General features: G+C 34.0%; 1 protein-coding gene across 3 annotated transcripts in view; it reads right to left on the minus strand.

The window, feature by feature from the left end:
• Proc-R (Proctolin receptor) overlaps window positions 1-16,705 on the minus strand; it is a 162,596-nt gene that overhangs the window by 24,037 nt on the left and 121,854 nt on the right. For all 3 annotated transcript variants that reach the window (XM_069815265.1, XM_069815268.1, XM_069815267.1), the window contains one exon: window positions 8,967-9,376. In XM_069815265.1, the coding sequence (XP_069671366.1) occupies window positions 8,967-9,333 (367 nt within the window). In that variant the 5' untranslated portion in view covers window positions 9,334-9,376. The remainder of the gene's footprint in view (window positions 1-8,966; window positions 9,377-16,705) is intronic.

Here is a 16,705-nt window from a genome sequence, read left to right on the forward strand (position 1 = left end):
CGTGGTTCATCTCAAGGTCAGACACATTTAAAAACCGCACATTCTACAGTTCCACAGATATAACCGCCGCGCCGCTCGTAATACGAGGACCGGATGAACCACGTGTATGTGATGTTTAAAGCAGGCCTTCATTTTATTAATACGTCTTACCTTGAATTTCCATGTGTTCCTCCCATTTCATCGCAATGCGAGTTATGAGTCGGGCGGAGGTACGTACATAAGCTGAATATGCGTCACACAAACCAACGTCAAGAGCTCTCAAACTCGATTCTAAGAAATATTGATAACTTGAAGAGGAAAGACAGATTTATTCATTTACACAAGTGGTGTTTATAAGGACTATTATCCGTAGGCAAATATAAGTAGTGACTGATAGAACAGGTAACAGGAAAGAAATATTGATTTCATTATCAAGTTCATCCCGATCTTCTTAGCCATCTCTTTCCGTCTTTTTCTGGATGAAATGTTCACTTTTGAAAATAGATATTTATGAAACAAGTTGCGAAATTATAGCGTTTTGAGCACTTCTCTTGCTTAAAACGCTAGTTTCGCACGTGTTTCATACAAGATTTTTTAGACAGTCGCTCGAGAATCCCTAATGTATTTATATTTTAAAGAGAATAAAATTGTTGATTCGTTCTCTCGCAATGGCGAACTTCTGACGTCAAAGACGAAAGAGTATTACATTCGTATGGAAAGAGATGAGTTCACGGTCTTCGGATTTGTAGTAGGCTATAGTGATTATTTTGCTGGTTGTTAGGAAGCTTAAATGGAATTCTGCTTGTCATGTAATTTTGGAATATACAAATTAAAAGTGATAAATATAATTACGAAAATGAGTGATTCGAAAGCGAATAATATATTTATAAAATCTCAAAATGTTGTAATTTTCAATTTAAATAATTGTGTCGTGAATGTTTATAATAGGCCCAAATAAGTAGTAGGAATTTATGTTTTCAGTATTTATAATAAAATTAGTGTGCTTAAAAGTACTTTCAGGCGCGGAAATTTACTTTTAAGCACAATAATTTATGGCTGCGGAAATCAATGACTTTCCGATACTAAAATGAGAAGGCTCTGGGTTCGATTCCCGGTGCCGACCAATATGGTCGAGGTTTTTTTAGTCGTTTTTCTCGACTAAATATAAAATATAAGTAATCTTCAGTTAAATAAGGCAAATACCGGATTGGATCAAAATTAACACGAAATAATAGACATACTACAACAGAAATAAGTATTCCCAAGAATAAACAACAGGCAGTCCCGATGTGACCTAGGGCTTAAAGCGAAAATAAACAAAACAAAACAAAGAAAGAAACAAAAAACAAACAAATAAATAAAAAATAAATAAACAAGTGGATAAATAAATAAATAAACAAATAAATAAGTAAATGTGGATAAATAAGTAGATAATAAATAAATAAATAAATAAATAAATAAATAAATAAATAAATAAATAAATAAATAAGTAAATATTTTTAAAAGGTGATTCTACATGTTAAATATATCAAAACTGTTATTACACTTTTTTCGATGAAGCACCGTTAAGCATGGAATAAGCGTCGAGATAATTTTGTTATACCTTTAAATTAATTAAATTGCAATAAAAATGGCCCTCTCGGCCATACCTGTTATAATATTTACTGTCTTGTGGGCAGTTGTTGGTATAGTATTACCATTTGTGATTCCGAAGGGTCCAAATAGAGGAATACTGCAAGCGGTATTAATGCTGACTGCAGCAACTTGTTGGTTATTTTGGTTGTGTTGCTACATGTCGCAGATGAACCCTTTGATAGGACCAAAGCTTTCAAATAGAACAATTATGCTCATTTCAAAGGAGTGGCAAGGTACGACTATCAATTGGAAAGCGTAAAGTGACGGAGTTTCAGCAATGAAAATTTGTGATACATTATTCCAATATGAATGTTTTTAGAATTGTGTATGTATATGTGAATAAGATAATTGTAAATTAACTATCATAGAACATTAAAGTGGCATACATGTAAGATTAATTTTAATACAAAACTGGAAATTGTTACTTTGTATATTTGTATATTTGTACATTTCAAAACAGAATAACGTTAAGTACAATGGGTTTAGAGATTTGGAGTAGATTATTTACTGTCTTTCATTCAACGTTAATGGTGTATAGTTAAGTGTGGTTAACATCTAATGTTAATGCCCTCATATTGGGTCTGATGTCAGTATTAACATTTCATTATGTCTATGTGGCATTACGAAAATAGGTTCTCAAATTAAATAGAATTGTGTAAAAAAAAAAGCAGGAAACAAAAAATAGTCTTTGTCCAAGGTTTGCAGCGCTCTATTGCGGTAACCCGTGCATTGGATTTAAGAGAAAATTCTTATAATATTGCACACCAGTATGTATAATATTGGTCAATAAATCCATCTATCTATCTAAAAAAAAGTAAGTTGATCCGGAATAAACTACAAGCACATTCTTTTATATACAGTCACGAAGCTCATTACGTAGTAAATATGCATGATAGTTGCTAACCACTAGGATCGCTAATATCGCATCATTACAGACAATGCGAAATAGTACTGGCACAGTCTATTGTTCTTAGCACCCTCACAACTCATGCTTCGTGACTATATACTAGACTGTGCTACAAGGATATATCGAGGTTCGAAACAGAATTCTATAAATAGGAATCTATGCAATAACAATGCAAAAGTTAATGATGCCTTGAAAACTGATTTCCCATATTATGAGTTCATTCCTGTCATTACGAATAGTCTTATTTCTCACTTGCAAATAACGAAGGCTATGTCTCACGTCTTCCTTACCTCTCTTCTTAAATTTCTTAAGTATGAAATGATGCTCTATATTATCATTGAGTAGTTTATAGACTTAAAGTATGTGTGTTCCAGATACTGATCTAGCCTCGTTTAACAAGCTAAGAACTATCTATGCTTCGTTGTATGAATGACCATAAATTCTATCTTTCAGTTTTTTGTTTATCATGAATCATAAACCATAATTCAATGTCATGTCGACATGTAGACCTACCATTAGTAATCGTTGGAGGAGATGATCTGTAGCAAAAATGTGTAGATATAAAAAGCTGGCAGCGGTTCTGAATATTGTGTAATCTGATTAACGTATTGTATCTGTCCCCGAAACCTGCATTAACGTTTCATGGAACCTACGGTCGTCGCAAGATAGAATAGTGGTAGACAAAAACAGTGGCGTAGCATGAAATTTTGAGCAGGGGAAGCTAACTCAAGTTGTCTTTCATGCAATATGAGAAAACGTATTACAAAAATATAGTCTTAAAAAATACCTCAAATGGTACGTAGTAAAATATGATTTCACGGTTTACACATATCTCTAACAAATAGACACGTATACGTGTAACATTAGCTCACTCCCTGTCATACTTAGATAAATAACAATATTAACGGTCAATAGATACAGTATTAGCACAGTCTACTATATACAGTCTCGAAGCTTGAGTTTTGAGGGTGCTAGAAACAATAGACTGTGACGGTACTATTTTGCATTGCCTATAATGAGGCGATATTAGCGATCCTAGTGGTGAGCAACTATCTAATGTTTGCATATTTACTACGTATTGAGCTTCGCGACTGTACAGTATATACTAGACTGTGGTATTAGTATCATTACGTTAGTATGCGTTTGTATTTTGAGTGTGTCCTACATTGACAGCAAGGGAGTCGGTCATTTGTTTTTTAGATCACTCTTTTGTTCGTAAGTCAGTCTTGATAATATAATTGTCCTAAAAAATTCAAGTAAATTGGTGTCAGGAACTGTTATTTCACTCATTATTTATTATATCATGCACACTAACACTTCAACTGAACACAATTCACGAAAAGGGATTACTCGGAAACTACTTATTTTAAATGTTAAAGCTAGCTTCTTGAGAGCCTTGCGACTAGGGTAGTTTAGTTAGAAAGGGATGGAAAATCTGCGGGGTGGATTACACAGAAGAAACCAGTCTGCTTGGAAGCTGGTGTATGCAGGCTTCTTGTTTACTGCTGCATCACAAATCATCCTGACCTGCTGCATCACAATATTTAACGCATAAATATAAATTCTATTAAAATTAATAAATAGTTTTGTCCATAAACTGTAGGTTTATTATGAAATTATTAACTGGGGAAGCTGAGCTTTTTAGCTTACATTGACGCTACGCCACTGAACAGAAAACAAACTGAGAATGAGCAATTTACAGTCGGAAACAGTATGGCTTCACAATACTTTTTGATAGTTCACGTAGAGAACCACCATAAAATGTAATTAATCCAAAATTCTCTGAAAGTAGACAATAGCTCTGAAAGTAGGCACTGCCAGTGCATATACCTGGTTCACTTTATCACGGAGATAGGATAAATTTTTACGTAACTTCGGTAACGAAAATTAGAACTAATGGTGTATAGTAGAGATGAACAAAAGTAACTGCCGCTCTCGCTCGCTGTGTTCGTTACATTTGTCTTTCGACTCTCGTCTCGTAATTCTCGTGCGCTTCGAGTATCGCTCATCATTCTCGAAATAGCATTTGGTCGGCGTGAAAAAATTCGTAACTTTGAATAACATACATACATTTGGGATATTTGGTGAATGCATCATCTTTAAAAAAAATCTATGACCCCCACGCTCCCCAGACTTGTCACCAACAGACTTTTTCATGAGAAGCAACAAAATTTGCAGTTACCGAGATTACCAACTTGATGAACGGCAACCATTTTGCAAGAATCGGTACAAGCTTGTATTGAAGCTCGTGGGCATCACTTTCATCGATTACAAGTTCACAGTGAAAGTGTACGGTGACTTTCCGAACATTTTGTAGCTTTAATGTGAATTTTAATTTTACAGTTAAATTTCTACTGCCTTACGTTGTAGTTAGTAACTTTTCCACGCACTACCTACTCCGAAGGAGAAGGTAACTGACAGTGCCAGTAGTTCGTCAGAAATTCATCCTAACAAATCTACGAAACTAATTTGATGCAGTTTTCGTTGAAATTATCTTTGGCTAGACAAAAAAGTAAAATACAATGAGAAAACATAAAAAAATTACATCGTTTTATGTACTAATTAATTTTGTAGTTTTGGAAAGGAAGATGTGTAATACTAGTTAACGAATTCATGGCGTGTGCTAATATTCCTGGAAACTGAAGACATAAACAATGTTGTATAACCATAAAATATACGGAATCTTCCATATGGTGACAGGTTTACAGTTTCTGCAGGACATTCCTTTGAGACATGATCATTGCCTACTTAAACAGGTGCTTATAAAATTCTTATGCTACTATCATCGCCTTGAAACACGATATAATTAGACATCAGGTATGCAACATTTGGCAGTGTTTCACCGGAAACATATCAACAGTTTAGGTCTTTTTTGTTATTTTACTTCTATTTTCGTCCATACTCTGTTTAAAGAGAATATTGCGAACACTTACTACGTTTAATAAAGATAAAATATTTTGATTTCATTATGCTATGATAACTTGGCTCAACTTGGAATATATTTATAAAAAATATAATTTAGTGAACACTTCTGAAATTTCAAATTCTGCGACAATGTTGATATTAAATATTGAATTTGGATTAGTATGGTTAAGCAAATTGCCATTCGTGGTATACAGGGTAATTCATGAGGATTTACCGCCCCTTACGGAGCTTATTTCCGAAGACATTCTGAGCAAAAATTGTCATATAAACCTTTGTTCTAATCTCAATATTTTCAGAATTACACTAATTTGAAGTTATTTGTAAAATACCATTATTCTTGAGTTTTAAGGGTAAAAAAAATATTAGAGGTAAAGAATGAACTATTCAGGAGTATCACTTTTTTAATTAGTTAGTATTCTGAAGCTAAAAATATGTTATGAATTCCGTAGTTGCTTCGTACAGATTTTTTTTTCCGATTTTTAACTACAAAATTACAGTTTCTTACGCATTTATCACAACAAATGTCACAAATCACGCCACTCTTGTAAATTCTTCAAGACTGTACCTTAGGATGCATAATTAAACTGTAAAGAATCAAGTTCTTAAAGTCGTATGATTTGTAACAATTTTTGTAATAAGTGCGTAAGAATGATACCATTTTTAGTTAAAAATTGAAAAACAAAATCTGTACAAAGCAATTAACAACACATTTTAGCTTCAGAACACTAGCCAATTAAATAAATGACACTTTTGAATAGTTTGTTCTCTATTTGTAATATTTTTTTACAGTAAAAAAAAAGGAAAAAAAAAAGGTATTTTTCTAACAACTTCAAATTAATGTAACTTTGAAAATATTTTGCGATTAGGACAAATGTTTATATGACATTTTTTGCTTAAAATATCTTCGGAAATTAGCTCCGTAAGTGATGGTAAATCCTTGTGAGTCACTCTGTATGTAACGATAAAAGCAGAGCTTTAAACGTTTGTGGAGGTTTAAATCCCATCTAACGAAAGGACATTTGTAGTGTCTTAGGTAGAGGCTGACATTGCGCCGATTCACATATCAGAAGTCCTGTCGTTTGTCAGTTTAAAAACAGATCGGAAAGGAAGCCAATGAGAGATTTTTACTAAGGTTTTATGAGTATAAACATGCGCTAGTAGTAATACTTCAATAATGAAAAGAAACACATTATAATTAATTTACAAGCAATTATTTAAAATTTATTCTACAGGTACTCATTTAAATATAAATTTGCGATTTATTAGAGATACACCGGCACGTAAAATAGCTAGGCTAAACACTTACGATGTTACTAATAAAAAATCTTATCTGTCTTATACTTACACTGCGAATAGCTCGTTTACAAGTCGTGTGTAAATTCCGGACTAATAATCACTACATAATGTCATGTATAACAGTACAACTGTTACACAACAAGGTCATAGTTTCGTCATATTTTATTACGAAAGATAACAGGACAACTGAGATTCTCTAATGCTTGACCGTGGTACAGTATATCGGAATATGATAATTTAAAAAAAGTATTTTCGAGAGGGCATATTTCTTACAGTTTTACATCCATACCCTCGATGTTTAGGGCTTGAACTGTAGGTCTACTACAAAATATAAAAAGGCATAACTTAAAACAATCTCCCTCTTTTTCTCTCTCGTACAGAAACACATGCATACATCAATAAAACTACGTAACAGTGCTAACAGAAACTTTTTATATGAAGCGTACCTTCCTGAAGATATATAAAATGTAAACTCTAATTATTTTATTTAATCTCGTCTTTAAGTTTACACATTATACAGGGATTACTTTTATTTTTTCTGCATTGTTCTGCAGTATGTTATTCATACATCTCCAAGTGGCGGCCTGAACACCTGCAGACCTCTAACACAGGGTAACAGGCTGTTACAAAAGAAGCATTACAGTGCTTCCATTCCTCAAATGAGGTGTAGAAATTCTTATACATTCAGAAATTTAAAATAAATATTATAGTCCAGACACATGACCTGAAGACATTAATTCATCAATTTAAGCACAGAAACTTAATCATAAGCAAAAGCAAAAAATATGTCTTCAATTCAATAGCCTATTTTATAACGTTAATAGAAAAAAAAAAAAAGGAGTTCAGAACAAGTTTGGGGGGGGGCACTGCCCTCCCCCATAACTCCGCCTATGGTTTCAACGAAGTGTCCAATTCATTTGTGTTATCTTGGTATATTTATTGATATGCCTGAAGGGTAGAACGTTTATATACAACACTAATTAAGTAGTTCGTGCTGCAATCGATGTATGTCGATTACAGATTTCAGCGAGACAAGAAAGTCAAGAGTACCTAGAGGTTAGGCAATCTTGAGAACAATGCAAATGAGTGAATGCGTTCGGTGTACTCGGTGCAAATGCACACGAATGTCCATCTCTGGGTCTAAATCGAGCAGTCTGTGATGAAAAATCCAACCAATGAATCAAATAAATAAATAGACAAATAAATAAATAAATAAATAAATAAATAAATAAATAAGTCAATAAATAAATAAATAAATAAATAAATAAATAAATAAATAAATAAGTCAATACATAAATAAATAAATAAATAAATAAATAAATAAGTAAATAGATAAATAGATAGATAGATAGATAGATAGATAGATAGATAGATAGATAGATAGATAGATAGATAGATAGATAGATAGATAGATAGATAGATAGATAGATAGATAGATAGATATAGATAGATAGATAGATAGATAGATAGATAGATAGATAGATAGATAGATAGATAGATAGATAGATAGATAGATAGATAGATAGATAGATAGATAGATAGATAGATAGATAGATAGATAGATAGATAGATAGATAGATAGATAGATAGATAGATAGATAGATAGATAGATAAATAAATAAATAAGTATGTAAGGAAATAAGTAAATAAATAAATACATAAATTCAAATCAATCATCCAATTCAAGTCAATAAATCAATCGATCCAAATCAATAACGCATTCAATCCAAGACGACCAGTCAATCAATTCAAATAAACCAGTCAATCAAATAATCAATTCAAACTAATCAATCAATTGAAACCAATCAATAAAATCAAATCAACCATTAAATTAATTAAAATCATACGATGATAGAGTAATGGAACGGAGAAAAATTCTCTCCGGCGCCGGGATTTGAACCCGGGTTTTCAGCTCTACGTGCTGATGCTTTATCCACTAAGCCACACCGGATACAACCCCGGCGTCGGAAAGAATTGTCTCTGAGTTCCAACTCTTGGGTTCCCTCTAGTGGCCGCCCTCTGCACTACGTGATAGATGTCTATAATATATAATTAAAATCAATCAATCCAAATCAAGCAATAAATTAATTAAAATAGATCAATCCAAATCAACCAATAAATTAATTAAAATCAATCCAATTGAACCAATCGATCAATTGAAATCAACCTATTAATTCAAATAAATCAATCGAAGCATAAAGAATGTGAATTTTAGTATACTTACATGTAGCATCTGTGAACCAAGTACCAAATCCGTAATACTGCCAGTACCAGAGATAGCCCGGGTTGTGTATGTGGGGGTAGTGCTGGAAGGACAGGGAGAACACGAACACCAAGTACAGGAGGTCCGACACGGCAAGGGCAGTCAGGTACACGTTCGTGGAACTGCGCATCCTCCTGCGCGTGAGCACCACTATCGTGACGATGTTCCCCAGCAGGCCGACTCCCACTACGATGGGCACAAAGATCCGCTGTATCCAGAAGCGAGACAAGTCCCTGAACTGTGCGGACGACTCCAGCGCGAACTCGCTTCCCGCGCAGGCCACAGCGGTGCCGCCTTCATCCGTCAGGAAAGTGTAATTGTCTGCCATCGTTTGCACCACGACCTGGCACGTTATAAGTCAAGTGCTGAACCTGAAAAGGAAAAAAAAAAAAAAAAAATACTAAGCATGATTTTTTGTGTGTTATTTTCAATTTTATTACTACACTAGCTGTACCCGTGCGCTCCGCTGCACTCGTTAGAAATAATTATAAAGTAATTACATAATTAAAATAGGACATTTGATCCAGGGAACATTCGTGTTTGATAGAAGGATAAATCGTTTAACATGTTACTTAATTTAAATTGTATTTAAAATATTAAAATGCGATCATTTTGATCCAGAGACCACTCATTTGGTGCAATGACAATTCCTTTAACATGTTTCTTAATTGTTATTACCAATTATTTTTGGAAAAGCGAAAATTAACAGAAAAATTTTGGGTACAGATTTCTTATTATGTTTATATTATATTATATTATGTAAAAAGTGTGTTGATAACGGATGTACTCGAAATTAGAAAGTTTTTAATTTGTTGTGGGAGCTCTTGAATCTCGGAAGGAACAGCTTTTACAACAGCGCAACATAATCTGCTTGGCTCATTACCCAATTCTTTTGCATTGCATTTATTGCATATATATTTTATGTATTTTAACACGATTCAATTAAGCATAGTTAAAATTTGAATGATACAATAATGGATTGCTAAGCTAACGTACTATTACTGCATACTAAATCAATACACTCTCGTTGTTCGTTAATTCTCTGAGATAAAAATGAATATGTTCAAAAACATTATTTTAAGAAATACAGGAAATGAATATACAGAATAACCTATCAAGTTTTCTGTGCATAAGAAGCTATTTTAATCTTACCTGTACTCAATTCACTCACAAGTTACTGTAATAACATTATAGCATTATGTCCATCCAGAGAAACTACACTTTCCAATGATGAAATAATAATTAATTATACAAATCGGTTAATTTAGTTTCCGATATTACTCCATACAAACACAGAAACATTGTCTGTAGGCTATGTTTCATAGCTTTCGATTGTTGTGTCCAAGGCCCCTTATAGACGCAGTCATTTGTTTTTTATTTCAATACACCGCATTAGATGGCAGTTATTTTGATTTTAAAACTCATTTATCTCATTAATTATCAGTCCTATCAACATTTTTCAAAGAATAAAACTTATCAGAAATCATTTTAAAGAAACTTTTGTTATGTAGCATTTTTCACAAAAATCAATAAGCGAGATATTTCGGTTTATTTAATTCAGGCCCCCTTATAACCCCCCCTTTTAAACAACGTATTTTGAATGCCATATAGCCTAAAATCTAAGTTACAACGAACTTAATTTATATTCCAATTTTCATCGAAATCGGTTCAGCCATTATCGCGTGAAAAGGTAACAAACATCCAGACAGACAGACAGACAGACAGACAGACAGACAAAAATGTCAAAAAAGCGATTTTCGGTTTCAAGGTGGTTAATTATACATGTTAACACCAATTATTTTTGGAAAATCGAAAATTACCAGAAAAATTTTGGCTACAGATTTATTATTAGTATAGATTTTCACAATCGCCGCCGAATAATAACAAATGAATAACACTTATTGACAAATACGATAATAACACAGGAATGGTATCTATCGACAAATAACAAACGGCGATCACACATGAGTGTGTTAGCGTTAAAAACGAACTATTTATTTAAATTAGAAATGATTAACAATAGTTTATTTTTTATTAAGATCGACCAAAAATAGTATGCAAAACATGTGTTAAGTACATAACAGAATCTAGGAAATAGAGAAGATTCGACTTCGTCTCTTTTTTAACTTTTCCTCGATTCTGTTATAATGCACTTACCACGCTTGTATCGCAATATAGCTACTAAAATGCAATGCTGTGATACTTCAAGCTTGTATCATTTGAATCAGGATGGAGAGTTCAAGAAATTAGTTCTTGTTTAGTGAACTGTCCGAAGACAATTTGAAACCACGTAAGTGACACCAATAAAGCATCATTCATGAGGCAACTAAGCCAGGAGATAAGGGGATAGAGTCGTCAGTTCCTTTTTCCCCTTCATTGCATATCCACATTACACCCTCGTTCAAATCTTTATCCTGGCTGCAACTTAGTAACCGTAGAACTCTTCATTCGCTCTCTCTTCTGCTTCGAGTTCTCCACACTTCTACTCCAAATTATCTTCGTTCCCGGTTTAACTACTTATCCTACAATCACAATCTAAACACCAGGTCACAGGAGAGCCAAATCCTAGCAATTCCTGCCCATAGAACATCCCACTATTCATCCTCTTTTACTGTCTCAGTCCCCCGTGAATGGAATTCTCTATCTCAGGAGATTAGGGGCTGCCAGACAATAACCACCTTCAAGAAAAGGCTAAACGATTTCTTACGGGCGCAGTCAAATTGAAGTTATAATTGTGATCGAGTTTAATAATTCAATTTAATTTAGGTATAACTATCATTATTATTATTATTATTATTATTATTATTATTATTACATAATTATTTTATTGGTGTTGTGAAGATGAAAAGAATTGTCATTGTATTATATTAATTATGTATTATATTGTCTTGTATTGTAGTATTGTATTGCCTTGTACTGTAATGTATTGTATTGTATTAATTATGTTATATTCATAGCACTGTAGTAATTTTCTATCATACTGGTTGAGTGGAAGAGAAGGCCGAATGGCCTTAACTCTGTCAGTTAAAATAAACCACTATAATAATAATAATAATAATAATAATAATAATAATAATAATTATTATTACTATTATTATTATTATTATTATTATTATATCGCTGACTAGTAATATAATTTCACTAATCAGACTTCAGATTTATACAAACAGTTCTTCTTCCTCTGACACATATTGTCAAGTGAGATCTACTGCCGGATAATACAGTAGATGTAGGGGGAGACTGTTGTACCTTGAAACACTTTCCGCAGTTTATTTTTTTTTATTTTGGAAAATGACATTTTTTAAATGAAAAAGTGCTTGAAATAATCATTGAAGATTCCTTCACAACTTTCTGTATCTATTTTCTGTTTTGCAGATCTATTAAAGACGGAAAAAATAAAATGACGGGATATGTAATGTGTTAAAAGGTATAGCTCGCGCAAGGAACGATTACCGAAAAGCAATGGTGGCGTTGCTCTCTGTTTTGACGTGTGTATGTAGGCACGCCGAGAGGGGGAGAGGTGCTGGCCGATGAAGTACTGTCTTTTCCAAGAAGATGAACAAATGAGGACATCGCTGTGGAAATAAAGAACGTAGCAAGAGAAAAATTCGAAGCTAATTAAACGCGCAACATATGTTTACGAATGAAATAATAATACCTTGCGATACAAGGCATGTATTCACATGCAATGGAACAAACTAAAGTCGTAATGTAACTATCACAACGCAAGACTGATTCTGTCGATGTCATTTCTCTTCCGACTGTACTCTTGAATATCATTCAAGCTATCTCGTGATCTTTCCTGTCGCCCTCTCTTCCTTTTCGCATTGTTTCATTCGCATTCCTTCCGTCGGTATTCCCTGCTTGCGATACCTATACAACAGGTTTATTTACCTTGGAATATACCCTCTTGTACCTTGGAACACAGGGAATATAGGTGGAAATATAGCACTAAAAACTCATAATCATATTTAAAATGTATTTGCTATTATAAACCAGTGCAGGCTTCTATGATTGAGATTTTATTTCCTGGAGGAGCCATTACTGCTTCAACAGCTTTCTTCAAGGAATATGAATCAATTGGGAGCATCTTAACTCCAGACTTACTTCGAGGCATGATCTTAAAACAAAAGTAAAACAAAAAACGATAGCAAATCAAGCTTTCAGGTATAACTCTCTGTAAAGTCGATTTGAATAATTTCGAGGGAAAAATTGTTCCGGGCCCAAGCATCGAACCCGGGACCTTTGGTACGTTTAACCAAAAGTCCCGGGTTCGATGCCCGACCCCGGAACAATTTTTCCCTCGAAATGATTAAAAAACGATAGTATCGTGTACCTTGGAACAATTTTTCCCTCGAAATTATTAAAAAAACGATAGTATCGTGTACCTTGGAACATGTTCCATGGTAGAAGATAATGTGTTTTCAAAGGTACAGGAGGGTGCACATTTAAACAAATATGGCTGCCAAAACTAGAGGTTCGAATAAATCATGAAAATTAACATATGTATTTACTCACCAGATGGTAGGGAACATGCCGTACTTGATTGATAGTCACAGATACAATTTGGTCTCGTGTTAGAAAACATAAAATAACAATGTACGAAATATTTACTTTCGGTACTAAAAATATTTTTTTGTCCACATAACTCACACTTTGCAATAAATCAAACCGAAACTACGACCAGAGCTACCTAGCGACTTTCTCTACAATGTACTTCAGTTTGAGTCCCCTAGGTAGCAGCAAAAATAAGAAAAAAAAAAAAAATGTTCAAAGTTACACTATGTTCAAGGCACAACAGTCTTCCCTACATATCAGTCAGAGGTATGGAATGGAATGGAATTTAAGGAAGGAGACGCTATGGCCCAGCACTGCGACCTGTTACGATCTATTGCGCTAATCCTCAAGCTAGGCGCATTCCCAAACCCACATCGGCTAACTACACTAAGGTTCGCTGCGTACCCAGGTTTCGAGCAGGCAACTCCCCTCGTCCCTAGACCAGCCGCCTCCGTGAGTCGTCAGCCGGTGATCGGGGAATGCTATGGAATGATTGCGAAATGGAGAGATGGTGACGAAATGATGTAGATGTCTAATATGGAGAAAAACGGGAGAACCCCGAGAAATATCCCAACTGCGATCTTGTCCGCCACAAGTGTCACTATTTATAATTTATGAAATGAAATTATACACAGAGTGTCCCATTTAAAAGATTCTTTGCTACTACGAAATCCTGTAACGCCTGTGAAACTCTCAACTACTCAAAACGGTAGGTTTTGGTCAACCCTATAACGCAAATACAAAATTATTTTTACGTACACTAAAATACTCTAGTTATGGGAGTGTGTTACGTATTCTGTTTTCAGTCTGTTATTTAACAATAATGAACTTGCTGATAGTAAGATACTATTTGGGGAGATGAGGCCGAGGATTTGCCATGTCATTTCCTGACATTCACCTTACAGTTGGATAAAATCTCGGAAAAACCCAAGCAGGCAATCTACTGAAGCGGATATTGAATCTATGCCCGAGTGCAATTTCGGATTAACAGAGGAACGCGCTACCTCCTCAGCTACGTCGGTGGCTGTTAACATGTACTGCAACTATATATTAGTTGATTGCATCTATTACATGCCTGACATTATGACTGTAATTTTATGTACAAGTTTACATTATTATATTATCTTTCTTTCTTTCTTTCTTTCTTTCTTTCTTTCTTTCTTTCTTTCTTTCTTTCTTTCTTTCTTTCTTTCTTTCTTTCTTCGTTTTACCTCCTCTGTAGTACCGACTTACAGATCAATGTGATGTAGGGGAGAGATGATTGTGTATGAATCCACACTAATCTTTATTCCATATAAGAAGACTCCGCATATCAAAACATAACGCAAAATCCTACCGCGCCCCTAATCTCTGATTTTTTAAAGTGGTTATTTTACGATGTTTTTTCAAGTGCTATGGTTATTCTTGATTCAAAACTGGTCTCCGCTCTGGGAAAGAAATTGTAGTTTCAGCATTCCATGTATTATATTTCAACTAGTTTCTGTTTCATATTTGTTGAATGCAACTGTCGTAATTATCCTGAGTTTCTTCCGTCAAATACTCAAAAAGCTGTTGTTTAAAAATGAGCAAACTTAAATGAATGTAACAAAAAAAAAAAAACAAACTCGGATTCTCTTAGGAATATACTTATAATTTATGGTGATCACTTTCACGTGTTAATTGTGAACTAAGTTTATAAATACCTAGTTGACTAGTTTCAGCCATCTTCAGAATTAGTGAGGTTCTTGCGTCTTCCGGTTTCTTCAGTTGTTTTGTTGGGGGTGCGTTTGTTTTATGAAATGTGGAGTCAAATTGTGTTTTCAAATTCAGTTGTGTATTGAGGAGTTGTTATAGGTGTGTTTTTGTGTCAATATATTTCGTTCTTCTCTTAAGTGTGTTTAGTTTCTGGTTTTTCGGTTGGATATGTCGGATTTCCATGTCTGTGTCTATGTTGCTGTAGCTGTGATTGGTGTTTGTGATGTGTTCTGCTTTTGTGTTAGGTTGTATTTGTTTGTGCGTTGAGATGCTTTTGTAGAGTGTTCTGTGTTCTGTATGCGATGTTGTAGTTTAATTTTCTGAATGAAGATGCAAGCTTGTGTATGTTTATGTTTTCGTATGTTAATGTGACCGGATGCATTTTGTGTGTTTATGTTGTGTTTCTATGTTTCTTGTAATTATGTTTTATCTTTTTCATTATGTTGTCTATTATGTTGGGGTTTTATCCATTTTCTTGTGCTATGTACATATTTCTTCTTTGTAGTCTTGCTGGCTCATTGGTATATTGAGCAGTCTTGTGTACCATGGCTCGAAATGCAGCATGTTTGTGTTGTGTATGTGTGTGGTTGTTGTGTGTTTTCTGTAGATTTTGAAAGTGTGTTTGTTATCTACTTTTGTCATTGTGATGTCTAGGAAGTTTATGGATTTGTTGTTTTTAATTTCTAATGTGTAGGGTATCCGTATCATATGTAGCTAAATTTTCCATGCGTTGGAACGAATCATATTTCCTTTTGTTAAGTAATGTCGATCAGAAATCAAGTTCCTTTATAAATCCGCTGATTTTATCCCTGGCTGTTATTATGTTAACATCTTGGACTTCCAAACTACTATTCAAAGTATTTAAATTTTCGAAAATATCAGCAAAGAAGGTCAGTCTGAGAAGCGAAAGAGAAATGAAGACCTCCCTCAAAGAAGGTTGTATATCGTATACTTTTTCAGAGGATATACAACCTTCTTTGAAGGAGGTCTCCAAATGAAAAATGGGTTTGCATAAACTTGATTAAAATTGTTTTTATAATTTACAGGGACTTTTATTTTTCAAGTAGGGTTAAGTACGGTAGAGGGTGGTCGCAAATAAAACTCTTGCACAAAAGTGAGTCACTCCTTTTCAAAAAGTTTGAGAACCGTGCTGTAGGCAATAAGGACAAAAACAAGAAAAGAGGCACGTCTAGCCTCTATAAAGGAGATAGATACCCCCGTCCATTCTCAGAATTAAACCCTAGTCTTCACGAAGTTTGCTTGTTCATAGAGATTCCTCATTTATGCTGTCAGACGCTTTGTAAACCCTGCCTTGATCAAGGCTGTAACATTGCCGTTGGGTGTTAGACGTATCTATAGTTGCAGAAATAAAATTCAGCTCGCGTAAATTTGTTCCTATATAAACAGAT

This window comes from Periplaneta americana, chromosome 16 (genome assembly GCF_040183065.1).
Source record: "Periplaneta americana isolate PAMFEO1 chromosome 16, P.americana_PAMFEO1_priV1, whole genome shotgun sequence".
Taxonomy (NCBI): Eukaryota; Metazoa; Arthropoda; class Insecta; order Blattodea; family Blattidae; genus Periplaneta; species Periplaneta americana.